This window comes from Tachypleus tridentatus, unplaced genomic scaffold (assembly GCF_004210375.1).
Source record: "Tachypleus tridentatus isolate NWPU-2018 unplaced genomic scaffold, ASM421037v1 Hic_cluster_2, whole genome shotgun sequence".
Lineage (NCBI taxonomy): Eukaryota > Metazoa > Arthropoda > Merostomata > Xiphosura > Limulidae > Tachypleus > Tachypleus tridentatus.
This window is the reverse complement of record NW_027467782.1, coordinates 58,490,694-58,510,772: the sequence shown is the minus strand read 5'-3', so window position 1 is coordinate 58,510,772 and position 20,079 is coordinate 58,490,694. Positions and strand designations below refer to the sequence as shown.

General features: G+C 24.4%; 1 protein-coding gene across 1 annotated transcript in view; it reads right to left on the bottom strand.

Annotated features, from left to right (window-relative positions):
- Nucleotides 1-7,942, bottom strand: part of LOC143242336 (fasciclin-1-like) — an 81,080-nt gene extending 73,138 nt beyond the window's left edge. Inside the window, exon 1 of the mRNA XM_076485696.1 lies at nucleotides 7,907-7,942. Coding sequence (XP_076341811.1) covers nucleotides 7,907-7,942 — 36 coding nt within the window. The remainder of the gene's footprint in view (nucleotides 1-7,906) is intronic.
- Between the last annotated feature and the right edge of the window lie 12,137 nt (nucleotides 7,943-20,079).

Below are 20,079 nucleotides of genomic sequence, written 5' to 3'. Positions count from 1 at the left end.
TCAATAATGGTAATATTAGACAGAATCATATAATAGTCTCAATAATTGTAATATTACACAGAATCATATAATAGGCTCAATAATGGTAATATTAGGGAGAATCATATAATAGGCTCAATAATTGTAATATTAGACAAAATCATATAATAGATTCAATAATGGTAATATTAGACAGAATCATGTAATGACAGGCATAATACGCTCAATAATGGTAATATTAGATACAATAGAATCATATAATAGACTCAATAATGGTAATATTAGACAGAATCATATAATAGACTCAATAATGGTAATATTAGACAGAATCATATAATAGGCTCAATAATGGTAATATTAGACAGAATCATATTAAATGGCTCAATAATGGTAATATTAGAGAGAAATCATATAATAAGACTCAATAATGGTAATATTAGACAGAATCAACAGAAAGCTGGTAATATCAGACAGAATCATATAATGAGGAAACAATGATATATTAGGCTCTATAATAGGCTCAATAATATTAGACAGAATCATATAATAGACTCAATAATGGTAATATTAGACAGAATCAATCATATAATAGAAACTCAATAATAATAAATATTCAAGACAGAATCATAAAATAAACTCAATAATGGTTATATTAGACAGAATCATATTCATATAATAGACTCAATAATTGGTAATATTAGACAGAATCATATAATAGACTCAATAATGATAATATTAAAGAGAGAATCATATAATAGACTCAATAATGGTAATATTAGACAGAATCATATAATAGGAAACTCAATAATAGTAATATTAGACAGAATCATATAATAAGCTCAATAATGCTAATATTAGACAGAATCATATAATAGGCTAATAATGGTAATATTAGACAAAATCATATAATAGGCTTCAATAATGGTAATATTAGAATCATATAGTCATAGGCTCTATAATGGTAATATTAGATTCATATAATAGACTCAATAAATGGTAATATTATACAAAATCATATAATAGGCTCAATAATGATAATATTAGACAGAATCATATAATAGGCTCAATAATGGTAATATTAGATTAGAATCATATAATAGGCTCAATAATGGTAATATTAGACAGAATCATATAATAGACTCAATGATGGTAATATTGGACATTATCATATTATAGACTCAATAGTTGTAATTTTAGAAGAAATCATATATATAGGCTCAATAATGGTAAAATTAGCCAGATGATATAATAGACTCAATAATGGTAATATGAGGGAGAATCATATAATAAGCTCAATAATTGTAATATTACAGAGAATCATATAATAGATTCAATAACGGTAATATTAGAGAATCATATAATAGGATCAATAATTTTAATATTAGAAAAAATCATCATATAATAGGTCAATAATGGTAATATTGGACAGAATCATATAATAAGATCAATAATGGTAATGTTAGACAGAATCATATAATAGGCTCAATAATGGTAATATTATATAGAATCATATAATAGGCTCAATAATGGTAATATTAGAATCACTTATAATAGTTTCAATAATGGTAATATTAGATAAAATCATATAATAGGCATAATAATGGTAATATTAGACAGAATGATATAATACGCTCAATAAGGGTAATATTAGACATAATTATAAAATCTCAATAATGGTAATGCTAGACAGAATCATATAATAGGCCCAATAATGGTAGTATTAGAGAGAATAATATAATAGACTCAATTGTGGTAATATTAGACAGAATCATATAAGAGACTCAATAATAATAATATTAGACAGAATCATATAATAGGCTGAATAATGGTAATATTAGAGAAAATCATTTTACAAGCTCAATAATGGTAATGTTAGACAGAATCATATAACAGGCTCAATAATGGTAATATCAGACAGAATCATATAATAGGCTCAATAATGAAAATATCAGAGCAGAATCATATAACAGGCTCAATAATGGTAATGTTAGACAGAATCATATAACAGGCTCAATAATAGTAATATTAGACAGAATCATATAAGAGGTTTAATATTGGTAGTTAGACAGAATCATATAATAGTCTCAATAACGGTAATATTAGACAGAATCATTTAATAGAATCAATAATGGTAATATTAGACAGAATCATGTAATAGGCATAATAATGGTAATATTAGAAAGTATGATATAATACGCTCAATAATGGTAATATTAGACAGAATGATATAATAGGCTGAATAATGGTAATATTAGACAGAATCATATAAGAGGTTTAATATTGGTAGTTAGACAGAATCATATAATAGGCTCAATAATGGTAATATTTGAGAGAATCATATAATAGCATCAATAATTGTAATATTAGAAAAAATCATATAATAGACTAAATAATGGTAATATTACCCAAATCATATAATAGATTCAATAATGGTAATATTAGAAAGAATCATTTAATAGACCCAATAATGGTAATATTAGACAGAATCATATAATAGGCTCAATAATGGTAATTTTATAATCATATAATAGTCTCAATAATGGTAATTTTATAATCATATAATAGTCTCAATAATGGTAATATTAGACAGTATCATTTAATAGACTCAATAATGGTAATATTAGACAGAATCATTTAATAGACTCAATAATTGTAATATTACACCGAATCATATAATAGACTCAATAATGGTAATATTAAACAGAATCATATAATGGACTCAATAACGGTAATATTAAACAGAATCATATAATAGGCTTAGTAATGGTAATATAAAAATCATAAAATAGGCTCAATAATGGTAATATTAGAGAGAATTATATAATAGGCTCAATAATGGTAATATTAGAGAGAATCATATAATAGGCTCAATAATGGTAATATTAGAATCATATAATAGGTTCAACAATGATAATGTTATACAGAATCATATGATATGCTCAATAATGGTAATATTAGACAAAATCATATGATATGCTAAATAATGGTAATATTAGACACAATCATATTGTAGACTCAATAATGGTAATATTAGACGGAATCATATAAGAGGCTCAATAGTGGTAATGTTATACAGAATCATATAATAGGCTCAATAATGGTAATATTGGACAGAATCATATAATAGACTCAATAATGGTAATATTAGACAGAATCATATAATAGGTTGAATAATTGTAATATAAAAAAAAATAATCATTTAATATACTCAATAATGGTAATATTAGACAGCATCATATAATAGGCTCAATAATGGTATTCTTATAATCATATAATAGTCTCAATAATGGTAATGTTAGACAGAATCATATAATAGGTTCAAAATGGCTATGTTAGACAGAATCATATAATACGCTGAATAATTGCAATATTGACAGAATCTTATAATACGGTCTAAAATTGTAATATTAGAAAAATCATATAATACTCTTAATAATGGTAATATTTTAGAAAATCATATAATAGATTCAATAATGGTAATATTAGAAAGAATCATATAATAGACTAAATAATGGTAATATTAGACAATATCATATAGAAGGCTTAATAATGGTAATATTAAAATCATATAATACCCCAATAATTGTAATGTTACACAGAATGATATAATAGACTCAATAACTGTAATATTAGAGATAATCATATAATAGGATCAAAAATTGTAATATTAGAAAAAATCATATAATAGACTAAATAATGGTAATATTAGACAGAATCATTAATAAACCCAATAAATGTAATATTAGACAGAATCATGCAATAGGCATAATAATGGCAATATTAGAGAGTATCATATAATACGCTCAATAATGGTAATTATAGAGAGAATGATATAACAGACTCAATAATGGTACTATTAGACAGAATGATATAACAGACTCAATAATGGTAATATTAGACAGAATCATGTAATAGGCTGAATAATGGTAATATTAGAGAGAATCATATAATAAGTTCAATAAAGGTAATATTTGACAGAATCATATAATAGGCTCAATAATTGTAATATTACACAGAATCATATAATAGATTCAATAATGGTAATATTAGAGAGAATCATATAATAGGATCAATAATTGTAATATTAGAAAAAATCATATAATATACTCAATAATGGTAATATTAACCAAATCATATAATAGCCTCAATAATGGTAATATTAGACAGAATAATTTAATTGACTCAATAATGGTAATATTAGATAGAATCATATAATAGGCTCAATAATTGTAATATTACACAGAATCATATAATGGACTCAATAATGGTAATATTAAACAGAATCATATAATAGGCTCAATAATGGTAATATAAGAATCATATAATAGGCTGAATAATGGTAATATTAGAGAGAATCATATAATAGTCTCAATAATGGTAAAATTAGACTGAATCATATAATAGGCTCAATAATTGTAATATTAGACAGAATCATATAATAGGTTCAATAATGGTAATATTATTCAGAATCATATAATAGGCTCAATAATGGTAATATTAGACAGAATCATATAATAAGATCTATAATTGTAATATTAGAAAAATCATATAATACGCTAAATAATGGTAATATTAGACAAAATCATATAATAGACTCAATAATGGTAATATTAGAAAGAATCATATAATAGAGTAAATAATGGTAATATTAGACAATATCATATAGAAGGCTTAATAATGGTAATATTAAAAAATCATATAATAGACCCAATAATTGTAATGTTACACAGAATGATATAATAGACTCAATATCTGTAATATTAGAGAGAATCATATAATAGGATCAAAAATTGTAATATTAGAAAAAATCATATATTAGACTCAAATAATGGTAATATTAGACAGAATCATTAATAGACCCAATAAATGTAATATTAGACAGAATCATGCAATAGGCATAATAATGGCAATATTAGACAGAATCATATAATACGCTCAATAATGGTAATTATAGACAGAATGATATAACAGACTCAATAATGGTAATATTAGACAGAATGATATAATAGACTCAATAATGGTAATATTAGACAGAATCATATAATAGGCTGAATAATGATAATATTAGAGAGAATCATATAATAAGTTCAATAAAGGTAATATTTGACAGAATCATATAATAGGCTCAATAATTGTAATATTACAGAGAATCATATAATAGATTCAATAATGGTAATATTAGACAGAATCATATAATAGGCTCAATAATGGCAATATTAGAGAGAATCATAAAATAGGCTTTATAATGGTAATATTAGAAAAATCATATAATATACTCAATAATGGTAATATTAACCAGATCATATAATAGCGTCAATAATGGTAATATTAGACGGAATCATATAAGAGGTTCAATAATAGTAATATAAGAATCATATAATAGGCTCAATAATGGTAATATTAGACAGAATTATATAATAGGCTCAATAATGGCAATATTAGAGAGAATCATAAAATAGGCTCTATAATGGTAATATTAGAATCATATAATAGGCTCAATAAAGGTGATATTAGACAAAATCATATAATAGGTTGAACAATGATAATGTTAGACAGAATCATATGACAGGCACAATAATGGTAATGTTATACAGAAGCATATAATAGGCTCAATAATTGTAATATTTGACAGAATCATATAATAGGATGAATAATTGTTATATCAGAAAAAATCATATAATAGGTACAATAATGGTAATATTAGCCAGTTTATATAATAGACTCAATAATGGTAATATTAGACCGAATCATATAATAGGCTCAATAATTGTAATATTACACAGAATCATATAATAGATTCAATAACGGTAATATTAGAGAGAATCATATTATAGGATCAATAATTGTAATATCAGAGAAAATCATATAATAGAATCAATAATGGTAATATTAGACAGAATAATTTAATAGACTCAATAATGGTAATATTAGACAGCATCATTTAATAGGCTCAATAGTGGTAATGTTAGACAGAATCATATTTTAGGGTCAATAATGGTAATGTTAGATAGAATCATATAATAGACTCAATAATTGAAATATTAGAGAGAATCATATAATAGACTCAATAATGATAATATTAGACAGAATCATATAAAAGGCTCAATAATGGTAATATTGTAATCATATAATAGGCTCAATAAGGGTAATATTAGAATCAAATGATAGGCTCAATAATGGTAATATTAGAATCATATAAAAGGCTCAATAATGGTGATATTAAACAAAATCATATAATAGGCTCAATAATTGTAATATTACACAGAATCATATAATAGACTCAATAATGGTAATATTAGACAGAATCATATAATAGGATGAATAATTATAATATTAGAAAAAATCATATAACAGTCTGAATAATGGTAATATTAGACAGAATTATATAAATGGCTCAATAATGGTAATATTAGAGAGAATCATATAGTGGACTGAATAATGGTAATGTTAGACAGAATCATATGATGTGCTCAATAGTGGTAATATTAGACAGAATCATATAATAGGCTCAATAATGGTAATATTAGAATCATATAATAAACACAATAATGTTTATATTAGACAGAATCATATAATAGGCTCAATAATCGTGATCTTAGACAGAATCATATAATAGTCTCAAGAATTGTGATATTACACAGAATCATATAGTAGACTGAATAATGGTAATATTAGGGAGAATCATATAATAGGCTCAATGATTGTAATATTACACAGAATCATATAATAGATTCAATAATGGTAATATTAGACAGAATCATGTAATAGGCATAATAATGGTAATATTAGATAGTATCATATTATACTCTCAATAATGGTAATATTAGACAGAATGATATAATAGACTCAATAATCGTAATATTAGACAGAATCATGTAATAGGCTGAATAATGGTAACATTAGACAGAATTATTTAAATGGCTCAATAATGGTAATATTAGAGAGAATCATATAGTGGACTCAATAATGGTATTGTTCAACAGAATCATATAATAAACTCAATAATGCTTATATTAGAGAGAATGATATATTAGGCTCTATAATTGTGATATTACACAGAATCATATAATAGACTCAATAATGGTAATATTAGACAGAATCATATAATAGGCTCAATAATAGAAATGTTCAAGAGAATCATAAAATAAACTCAATAATGGTTATATTAGACAGATTCATATAATATGCTCAATAGTTGTAATATTAGACAAAATCATATAATAGACTGATTGATGATAATATTAAAGAGAATCATATAATAGACTCAATAATGATAATATTAGACAGAATCATGTAATAGGCTCAATAATAGTAATGTTAGACGGAATCATATAATAAGCTCAATAATGCTAATATTAGACTCACATAATAGGCTGAGTAATGGTAATGTTAAACAAAGTCGTATAAGAGGTTCAATAATGGTAATATTATAATCATATCAGAGGCTCTATAATGGTAATACTATATTCATATAATAGGGTCAATAAATGGTAATATTATACAAAATCATATAATAGGCTCAACAATGATAATTTTAGACAGAATCATATAATAGGCTCAATAATGGTGATATTAGATAGAATCATATAATAGGCTCAACAATGATAATTTTAGACAGAATCATATAGCAGACTCAATGATGGTAATATTGGACATTATCATATTATAGGATGAATAGTTGTAATTTTAGAAGAAATCATATAATAGGCTCAATAATGGTAAAATTAGCCAGATGATATAATAGACTCAATAATGGTAATATGAGGGAGAATCATATAATAAGCTCAATAATTGTAATATTACAGAGAATCATATAATAGATTCAATAACGGTAATATTAGAGAGAATCATATAATAGGATCAATAATTTTAATATTAGAAAAATCATATAATAGGTCAATAATGGTAATATTAGACAGAATCATACAATAAGATCAATAATGGTAATGTTAGACAGAATCATATTATAGGCTCAATAGTGGTAATATTATATAGCATCTTATAATAGGCTCAATAATGGTAATTTTATAATCACTTCATAGTTTCAATAATGGTAATACTAGATAAAATCATGTAATAGGCATAATAACGGTAATATTAGACAGTATGATATAATACGCTCAATAAGGGTAATATTAGACATAATTATAAAAAGTCTCAATAATGGTAATGCTAGACAGAATCATATAATAGGCCCAATAATTGTAGTATTAGAGAGAATAATATAATAGACTCAATTGTGGTAATACTAGACAGAATCATATAAGAGACTCAATAATAATAATATTAGACAGAATCATGTAATAGGCTGAATAATGGTAATATTGGAGAAAGTCATTTTACAAGCTCAATAATGGTAATGTTAGACAGAATCATATAACAGGCTCAATAATGGTAATATCAGACAGAATCATATAATAGGCTCAATAATGAAAATATCAGAGCGAATCATATAACAGGCTCAATAATGGTAATGTTAGACAGAATCATATAACAGGCTCAATAATAGTAATATTAGACAGAATCATATAAGAGGTTTAATATTGGTAGTTAGACAGAATCATATAATAGTCTCAATAACGGTAATATTAGACAGAATCATTTAATAGAATCAATAATGGTAATATTAGACAGAATCATGTAATAGGCATAATAATGGTAATATTAGAAAGTATGATATAATACGCTCAATAATGGTAATATTAGACAGAATGATGTAATAGGCTGAATAATGGTAATATTAGACAGAATCATATAAGAGGTTTAATATTGGTAGTTAGACAGAATCATATAATAGGCTCAATAACGGTAATATTTGAGAGAATCATATAATAGCATCAATAATTGTAATATTAGAAAAATCATATAATAGACTAAATAATGGTAATATTACCCAAATCATATAATAGATTCAATAATGGTAATATTAGAAAGAATCATTTAATAGACCCAATAATGGTAATATTAGACAGCGTCCTATAATAGGCTCAATAATGGTAATTTTATAATCATATAATAGTCTCAATAATGGTAATTTTATAATCATATAATAGTCTCAATAATGGTAATATTAGACAGTATCATTTAATAGACTCAATAATGGTAATATTAGACAGAATGATTTAATAGACTCAATAATTGTAATATTACACCGAATCATATAATAGACTCAATAACGGTAATATTAAACAGAATCATATAATGGACTCATAACGGTAATATTAAACAGAATCATAGAATAGGCTTAGTAATGGTAATATAAAAATCATAAAATAGGCTCAATAATGGTAATATTAGAGAGAATTATATAATAGGCTCAATAATGGTAATATTAGAGAGAGTCATATAATAGGCTCTATAATGGTAATATTAGAATCATATAATAGGTTCAACAATGATAATGTTATACAGAATCATATGATATGCTCAACAATGGTAATGTTAGACAAAATCATATGATATGCTAAATAGTGGTAATATTAGACACAATCATATTGTAGACTCAATAATGGTAATATTAGACGGAATCATATAAGAGGCTCAATAGTGGTAATGTTATACAGAATCATATAATAGGCTCAATAATGGTAATATTGGACAGAATCATATAATAGACTCAATAATGGTTATATTAGACAGAATCATATAATAGGTTGAATAATTGTAATATAAAAAAATAATCATTTAATATACTCAATAATGGTAATATTAGACAGCATCATATAATAGGCTCAATAATGGTATTCTTATAATCATATAATAGTCTCAATAATGGTAATGTTAGACAGAATCATATAATAGGTTCAAAATGGCTATGTTAGACAGAATCATATAATACGCTGAATAATTGCAATATCTGACAGAATCTTATAATACGGTCTAAAATTGTAATATTAGAAAAATCATATAATACTCTTAATAATGGTAATATTTTAGAAAATCATATAATAGATTCAATAATGGTAATATTAGAAAGAATCATATAATAGACTAAATAATGGTAATATTAGACAATATCATATAGAAGGCTTAATGATGGTAATATTAAAATCATATAATACCCCCAATAATTGTAATGTTACACAGAATGATATAATAGACTCAATAACTGTAATATTACAGAGATAATCATATAATAGGATCAAAAATTGTAATATTAGAAAAAATCATATAATAGACTAAATAATGGTAATATTAGACAGAATCATTAATAAACCCAATAAATGTAATATTAGACAGAATCATGCAATAGGCATAATAATGGCAATATTAGAGAGTATCATATAATACGCTCAATAATGGTAATTATAGAGAGAATGATATAACAGACTCAATAATGGTAATATTAGACAGAATGATATAACAGACTCAATAATGGTAATATTAGACAGAATCATGTAATAGGCTGAATAATGATAATATTAGAGAGAATCATATAATAAGTTCAGTAAAGGTAATATTTGACAGAATCATATAATAGGCTCAATAATTGTAATATTACACAGAATCATATAATAGATTCAATAACGGTAATATTAGAGAGAATCATATAATAGGATCAATAATTGTAATATCAGAAAAAATCATATAATATACTCAATAATGGTAATATTAACCAAATCATATAATAGCCTCAATAATGGTAATATTAGACAGAATAATTTAATTGACTCAATAATGGTAATATTAGATAGCATCATATAATAGGCTCAATAATTGTAATATTACACAGAATCATATAATGGACTCAATAATGGTAATATTAAACAGAATCATATAATAGGCTCAATAATGGTAATATAAGAATCATATAATAGGCTGAATAATGGTAATATTAGAGAGAATCATATTATAGTCTCAATAATGGTAAAATTAGACTGAATCATATAATAGGCTCAATAATTGTAATATTAGACAGAATCATATAATAGGTTCAATAATGGTGATATTATTCAGAGTCATATAATAGGCTCAATAATGGTAAAATTAGTCAGAATCATATAATAAGATCTATAATTGTAATATTAGAAAAATCATATAAGACGCTAAATAGTGGTAATATTAGATAAAATAATATAATAGACTCAATAATGGTAATATTAGAAAGAATCATATAATAGAGTAAATAATGGTAATATTAGACAATATCATATAGAAGGCTTAATGATGGTAATATTAAAATCATATAATAGACCCAATAATTGTAATGTTACACAGAATGATATAATAGACTCAATATCTGTAATATTAGAGAGAATCATATAATAGGATCAAAAATTGTAATATTAGAAAAAATCATATATTAGACTAAATAATGGTAATATTAGACAGAATCATTCAATAGACCCAATAAATGTAATATTAGACAGAATCATGCAATAGGCATAATAATGGCAATATTAGACAGTATCATATAATACGCTCAATAATGGTAATTATAGACAGAATGATATAACAGACTCAATAATGGTAATATTAGACAGAATGATATAACAGACTCAATAATGGTAATATTAGACAGAATCATGTAATAGGCTGAATAATGATAATATTAGAGAGAATCATATAATAAGTTCAGTAAAGGTAATATTTGACAGAATCATATAATAGGCTCAATAATTGTAATATTACAGAGAATCATATAATAGATTCAATAACGGTAATATTAGACAGAATCATATAATAGGCTCAATAATGGCAATATTAGAGAGAGTCATAAAATAGGCTTTATAATGGTAATATCAGAAAAAATCATATAATATACTCAATAATGGTAATATTAACCAGATCATATAATAGCGTCAATAATGGTAATATTAGACGGAATCATATAAGAGGTTCAATAATAGTAATATAAGAATCATATAATAGGCTCAATAATGGTTATATTAGACAGAATTATATAATAGGCTCAATAATGGCAATATTAGAGAGAGTCATAAAATAGGCTCTATAATGGTAATATTAGAATCATATAATAGGCTCAATAAAGGTGATATTAGACAAAATCATATAATAGGTTGAACAATGATAATGTTAGACAGAATCATATGACAGGCACAATAATGGTAATGTTATACAGAAGCATATAATAGGCTCAATAATTGTAATATTTGACAGAATCATATAATAGGATGAATAATTGTTATATCAGAAAAAATCATATAATAGGTACAATAATGGTAATATTAGCCAGTTTATATAATAGACTCAATAATGGTAATATTAGACCGAATCATATAATAGGCTCAATAATTGTAATATTACACAGAATCATATAATAGATTCAATAACGGTAATATTAGAGAGAATCATATTATAGGATCAATAATTGTAATATCAGAGAAAATCATATAATAGAATCAATAATGGTAATATTAGACAGAATAATTTAATAGACTCAATAATGGTAATATTAGACAGCATCATTTAATAGGCTCAATAGTGGTAATGTTAGACAGAATCATATTTTAGGGTCAATAATGGTAATGTTAGATAGAATCATATAATAGACTCAATAATTGAAATATTAGAGAGAATCATATAATAGACTCAATAATGATAATATTAGACAGAATCATATAAAAGGCTCAATAATGGTAATATTGTAATCATATAATAGGCTCAATAAGGGTAATATTAGAATCAAATGATAGGCTCAATAATGGTAATATTAGAATCATATAAAAGGCTCAATAATGGTGATATTAAACAAAATCATATAATAGGCTCAATAATTGTAATATTACACAGAATCATATAATAGACTCAATAATGGTAATATTAGACAGAATCATATAATAGGATGAATAATTATAATATTAGAAAAAATCATATAACAGTCTGAATAATGGTAATATTAGACAGAATTATATAAATGGCTCAATAATGGTAATATTAGAGAGAATCATATAGTGGACTGAATAATGGTAATGTTAGACAGAATCATATGATGTGCTCAATAATGGTAATATTAGACAGAATCATATAATAGGCTCAATAATGGTAATATTAGAATCATATAATAAACACAATAATGTTTATATTAGACAGAATCATATAATAGGCTCAATAATCGTGAATCTATAATAGGCTCAATAATCATATTAGACAGAATCATATAATAGTCTCAATAATTGTGATATTACACAGAATCATATAGTAGACTGAATAATGGTAATATTAGGAGAATCATATAATAGGCTCAATGATTGTAATATTACACAGAATCATATAATAGATTCAATAATGGTAATATTAGACAGAATCATGTAATAGGCATAATAATGGTAATATTAGATAGTATCATATTATACTCTCAATAATGGTAATATTAGACAGAATGATATAATAGACTCAATAATGGTAATATTAGACAGAATCATGTAATAGGCTGAATAATGGTAACATTAGACAGAATTATTTAAATGGCTCAATAATGGTAATATTAGAGAGAATCATATAGTGGACTCAATAATGGTATTGTTCAACAGAATCATATAATAAACTCAATAATGCTTATATTAGAGAGAATGATATATTAGGCTCTATAATTGTGATATTACACAGAATCATATAATAGACTCAATAATGGTAATATTAGACAGAATCATATAATAGGCTCAATAATAGAAATGTTCAAGAGAATCATAAAATAAACTCAATAATGGTTATATTAGACAGATTCATATAATATGCTCAATAGTTGTAATATTAGACAAAATCATATAATAGACTGATTGATGATAATATTAAAGAGAATCATATAATAGACTCAATAATGATAATATTAGACAGAATCATATAATAGGCTCAATAATAGTAATGTTAGACGGAATCATATAATAAGCTCAATAATGCTAATATTAGACTCACATAATAGGCTGAGTAATGGTAATGTTAAACAAAGTCGTATAAGAGGTTCAATAATGGTAATATTATAATCATATCAGAGGCTCTATAATGGTAATACTATATTCATATAATAGGGTCAATAAATGGTAATATTATACAAAATCATATAATAGGCTCAACAATGATAATTTTAGACAGAATCATATAATAGGCTCAATAATGGTGATATTAGATAGAATCATATAATAGGCTCAACAATGATAATTTTAGACAGAATCATATAGCAGACTCAATGATGGTAATATTGGACATTATCATATTATAGGATGAATAGTTGTAATTTTAGAAGAAATCATATAATAGGCTCAATAATGGTAAAATTAGCCAGATGATATAATAGACTCAATAATGGTAATATGAGGGAGAATCATATAATAAGCTCAATAATTGTAATATTACAGAGAATCATATAATAGATTCAATAACGGTAATATTAGAGAGAATCATATAATAGGATCAATAATTTTAATATTAGAAAAAATCATATAATAGGTCAATAATGGTAATATTAGACAGAATCATACAATAAGATCAATAATGGTAATGTTAGACAGAATCATATTATAGGCTCAATAGTGGTAATATTATATAGCATCTTATAATAGGCTCAATAATGGTAATTTTATAATCACTTCATAGTTTCAATAATGGTAATACTAGATAAAATCATGTAATAGGCATAATAACGGTAATATTAGACAGTATGATATAATACGCTCAATAAGGGTAATATTAGACATAATTATAAAAAGTCTCAATAATGGTAATGCTAGACAGAATCATATAATAGGCCCAATAATTGTAGTATTAGAGAGAATAATATAATAGACTCAATTGTGGTAATACTAGACAGAATCATATAAGAGACTCAATAATAATAATATTAGACAGAATCATGTAATAGGCTGAATAATGGTAATATTGGAGAAAGTCATTTTACAAGCTCAATAATGGTAATGTTAGACAGAATCATATAACAGGCTCAATAATGGTAATATCAGACAGAATCATATAATAGGCTCAATAATGAAAATATCAGAGCGAATCATATAACAGGCTCAATAATGGTAATGTTAGACAGAATCATATAACAGGCTCAATAATAGTAATATTAGACAGAATCATATAAGAGGTTTAATATTGGTAGTTAGACAGAATCATATAATAGTCTCAATAACGGTAATATTAGACAGAATCATTTAATAGAATCAATAATGGTAATATTAGACAGAATCATGTAATAGGCATAATAATGGTAATATTAGAAAGTATGATATAATACGCTCAATAATGGTAATATTAGACAGAATGATGTAATAGGCTGAATAATGGTAATATTAGACAGAATCATATAAGAGGTTTAATATTGGTAGTTAGACAGAATCATATAATAGGCTCAATAACGGTAATATTTGAGAGAATCATATAATAGCATCAATAATTGTAATATTAGAAAAATCATATAATAGACTAAATAATGGTAATATTACCCAAATCATATAATAGATTCAATAATGGTAATATTAGAAAGAATCATTTAATAGACCCAATAATGGTAATATTAGACAGCGTCCTATAATAGGCTCAATAATGGTAATTTTATAATCATATAATAGTCTCAATAATGGTAATTTTATAATCATATAATAGTCTCAATAATGGTAATATTAGACAGTATCATTTAATAGACTCAATAATGGTAATATTAGACAGAATGATTTAATAGACTCAATAATTGTAATATTACACCGAATCATATAATAGACTCAATAACGGTAATATTAAACAGAATCATATAATGGACTCATAACGGTAATATTAAACAGAATCATAGAATAGGCTTAGTAATGGTAATATAAAAATCATAAAATAGGCTCAATAATGGTAATATTAGAGAGAATTATATAATAGGCTCAATAATGGTAATATTAGAGAGAGTCATATAATAGGCTCTATAATGGTAATATTAGAATCATATAATAGGTTCAACAATGATAATGTTATACAGAATCATATGATATGCTCAATAATGGTAATGTTAGACAAAATCATATGATATGCTAAATAGTGGTAATATTAGACACAATCATATTGTAGACTCAATAATGGTAATATTAGACGGAATCATATAAGAGGCTCAATAGTGGTAATGTTATACAGAATCATATAATAGGCTCAATAATGGTAATATTGGACAGAATCATATAATAGACTCAATAATGGTTATATTAGACAGAATCATATAATAGGTTGAATAATTGTAATATAAAAAAAAATAATCATTTAATATACTCAATAATGGTAATATTAGACAGCATCATATAATAGGCTCAATAATGGTATTCTTATAATCATATAATAGTCTCAATAATGGTAATGTTAGACAGAATCATATAATAGGTTCAAAATGGCTATGTTAGACAGAATCATATAATACGCTGAATAATTGCAATATCTGACAGAATCTTATAATACGGTCTAAAATTGTAATATTAGAAAAATCATATAATACTCTTAATAATGGTAATATTTTAGAAAATCATATAATAGATTCAATAATGGTAATATTAGAAAGAATCATATAATAGACTAAATAATGGTAATATTAGACAATATCATATAGAAGGCTTAATGATGGTAATATTAAAATCATATAATACCCCCAATAATTGTAATGTTACACAGAATGATATAATAGACTCAATAACTGTAATATTACAGAGATAATCATATAATAGGATCAAAAATTGTAATATTAGAAAAAATCATATAATAGACTAAATAATGGTAATATTAGACAGAATCATTAATAAACCCAATAAATGTAATATTAGACAGAATCATGCAATAGGCATAATAATGGCAATATTAGAGAGTATCATATAATACGCTCAATAATGGTAATTATAGAGAGAATGATATAACAGACTCAATAATGGTAATATTAGACAGAATGATATAACAGACTCAATAATGGTAATATTAGACAGAATCATGTAATAGGCTGAATAATGATAATATTAGAGAGAATCATATAATAAGTTCAGTAAAGGTAATATTTGACAGAATCATATAATAGGCTCAATAATTGTAATATTACACAGAATCATATAATAGATTCAATAACGGTAATATTAGAGAGAATCATATAATAGGATCAATAATTGTAATATCAGAAAAAATCATATAATATACTCAATAATGGTAATATTAACCAAATCATATAATAGCCTCAATAATGGTAATATTAGACAGAATAATTTAATTGACTCAATAATGGTAATATTAGATAGCATCATATAATAGGCTCAATAATTGTAATATTACACAGAATCATATAATGGACTCAATAATGGTAATATTAAACAGAATCATATAATAGGCTCAATAATGGTAATATAAGAATCATATAATAGGCTGAATAATGGTAATATTAGAGAGAATCATATTATAGTCTCAATAATGGTAAAATTAGACTGAATCATATAATAGGCTCAATAATTGTAATATTAGACAGAATCATATAATAGGTTCAATAATGGTGATATTATTCAGAGTCATATAATAGGCTCAATAATGGTAAAATTAGTCAGAATCATATAATAAGATCTATAATTGTAATATTAGAAAAATCATATAAGACGCTAAATAGTGGTAATATTAGATAAAATAATATAATAGACTCAATAATGGTAATATTAGAAAGAATCATATAATAGAGTAAATAATGGTAATATTAGACAATATCATATAGAAGGCTTAATGATGGTAATATTAAAATCATATAATAGACCCAATAATTGTAATGTTACACAGAATGATATAATAGACTCAATATCTGTAATATTAGAGAGAATCATATAATAGGATCAAAAATTGTAATATTAGAAAAAATCATATATTAGACTAAATAATGGTAATATTAGACAGAATCATTCAATAGACCCAATAAATGTAATATTAGACAGAATCATGCAATAGGCATAATAATGGCAATATTAGACAGTATCATATAATACGCTCAATAATGGTAATTATAGACAGAATGATATAACAGACTCAATAATGGTAATATTAGACAGAATGATATAACAGACTCAATAATGGTAATATTAGACAGAATCATGTAATAGGCTGAATAATGATAATATTAGAGAGAATCATATAATAAGTTCAGTAAAGGTAATATTTGACAGAATCATATAATAGGCTCAATAATTGTAATATTACAGAGAATCATATAATAGATTCAATAACGGTAATATTAGACAGAATCATATAATAGGCTCAATAATGGCAATATTAGAGAGAGTCATAAAATAGGCTTTATAATGGTAATATCAGAAAAAATCATATAATATACTCAATAATGGTAATATTAACCAGATCATATAATAGCGTCAATAATGGTAATATTAGACGGAATCATATAAGAGGTTCAATAATAGTAATATAAGAATCATATAATAGGCTCAATAATGGTTATATTAGACAGAATTATATAATAGGCTCAATAATGGCAATATTAGAGAGAGTCATAAAATAGGCTCTATAATGGTAATATTAGAATCATATAATAGGCTCAATAAAGGTGATATTAGACAAAATCATATAATAGGTTGAACAATGATAATGTTAGACAGAATCATATGACAGGCACAATAATGGTAATGTTATACAGAAGCATATAATAGGCTCAATAATTGTAATATTTGACAGAATCATATAATAGGATGAATAATTGTTATATCAGAAAAAATCATATAATAGGTACAATAATGGTAATATTAGCCAGTTTATATAATAGACTCAATAATGGTAATATTAGACCGAATCATATAATAGGCTCAATAATTGTAATATTACACAGAATCATATAATAGATTCAATAACGGTAATATTAGAGAGAATCATATTATAGGATCAATAATTGTAATATCAGAGAAAATCATATAATAGAATCAATAATGGTAATATTAGACAGAATAATTTAATAGACTCAATAATGGTAATATTAGACAGCATCATTTAATAGGCTCAATAGTGGTAATGTTAGACAGAATCATATTTTAGGGTCAATAATGGTAATGTTAGATAGAATCATATAATAGACTCAATAATTGAAATATTAGAGAGAATCATATAATAGACTCAATAATGATAATATTAGACAGAATCATATAAAAGGCTCAATAATGGTAATATTGTAATCATATAATAGGCTCAATAAGGGTAATATTAGAATCAAATGATAGGCTCAATAATGGTAATATTAGAATCATATAAAAGGCTCAATAATGGTGATATTAAACAAAATCATATAATAGGCTCAATAATTGTAATATTACACAGAATCATATAATAGACTCAATAATGGTAATATTAGACAGAATCATATAATAGGATGAATAATTATAATATTAGAAAAAATCATATAACAGTCTGAATAATGGTAATATTAGACAGAATCATATAATAGGCTCAATAATGGTAATATTAGAGAGAATCATATAATGGACTGAATAATGGTAATATTAGACAGAATCATATGATGTGCTCAATAGTGGTAATATTAGACAGAATCATATAATAGGCTCAATAATGGTAATATTAGAATCATATAATAAACACAATAATGTTTATATTAGACAGAATCATATAATAGGCTCAATAATCGTGATCTTAGACAGAATCATATAATAGGCTCAATAATCGTGATCTTAGACAGAATCATATAATAGTCTCAATAATGGTAATATTAGGTAGAGAATCATATAATAGGCTCAATAATTGTAATATTGTACACAGAATCATATAATAGATTCAATAATGGTAATATTAGACAGAATCATGTAATAGGCATAATAATGGTAATATTAGATAGTATCATATTATACTCTCAATAATGGTAATATTAGACAGAATGATATAATAGACTCAATAATGGTAATATTAGACAGAATCATGTAATAGGCTGAATAATGGTAACATTAGACAGAATTATTTAAATGGCTCAATAATGGTAATATTAGAGAGAATCATATAGTGGACTCAATAATGGTATTGTTCAACAGAATCATATAATAAACTCAATAATGCTTATATTAGAGAGAATATATATTAGGCTCTATAATTGTGATATTACACAGAATCATATAATAGACTCAATAATGGTAATATTAGACA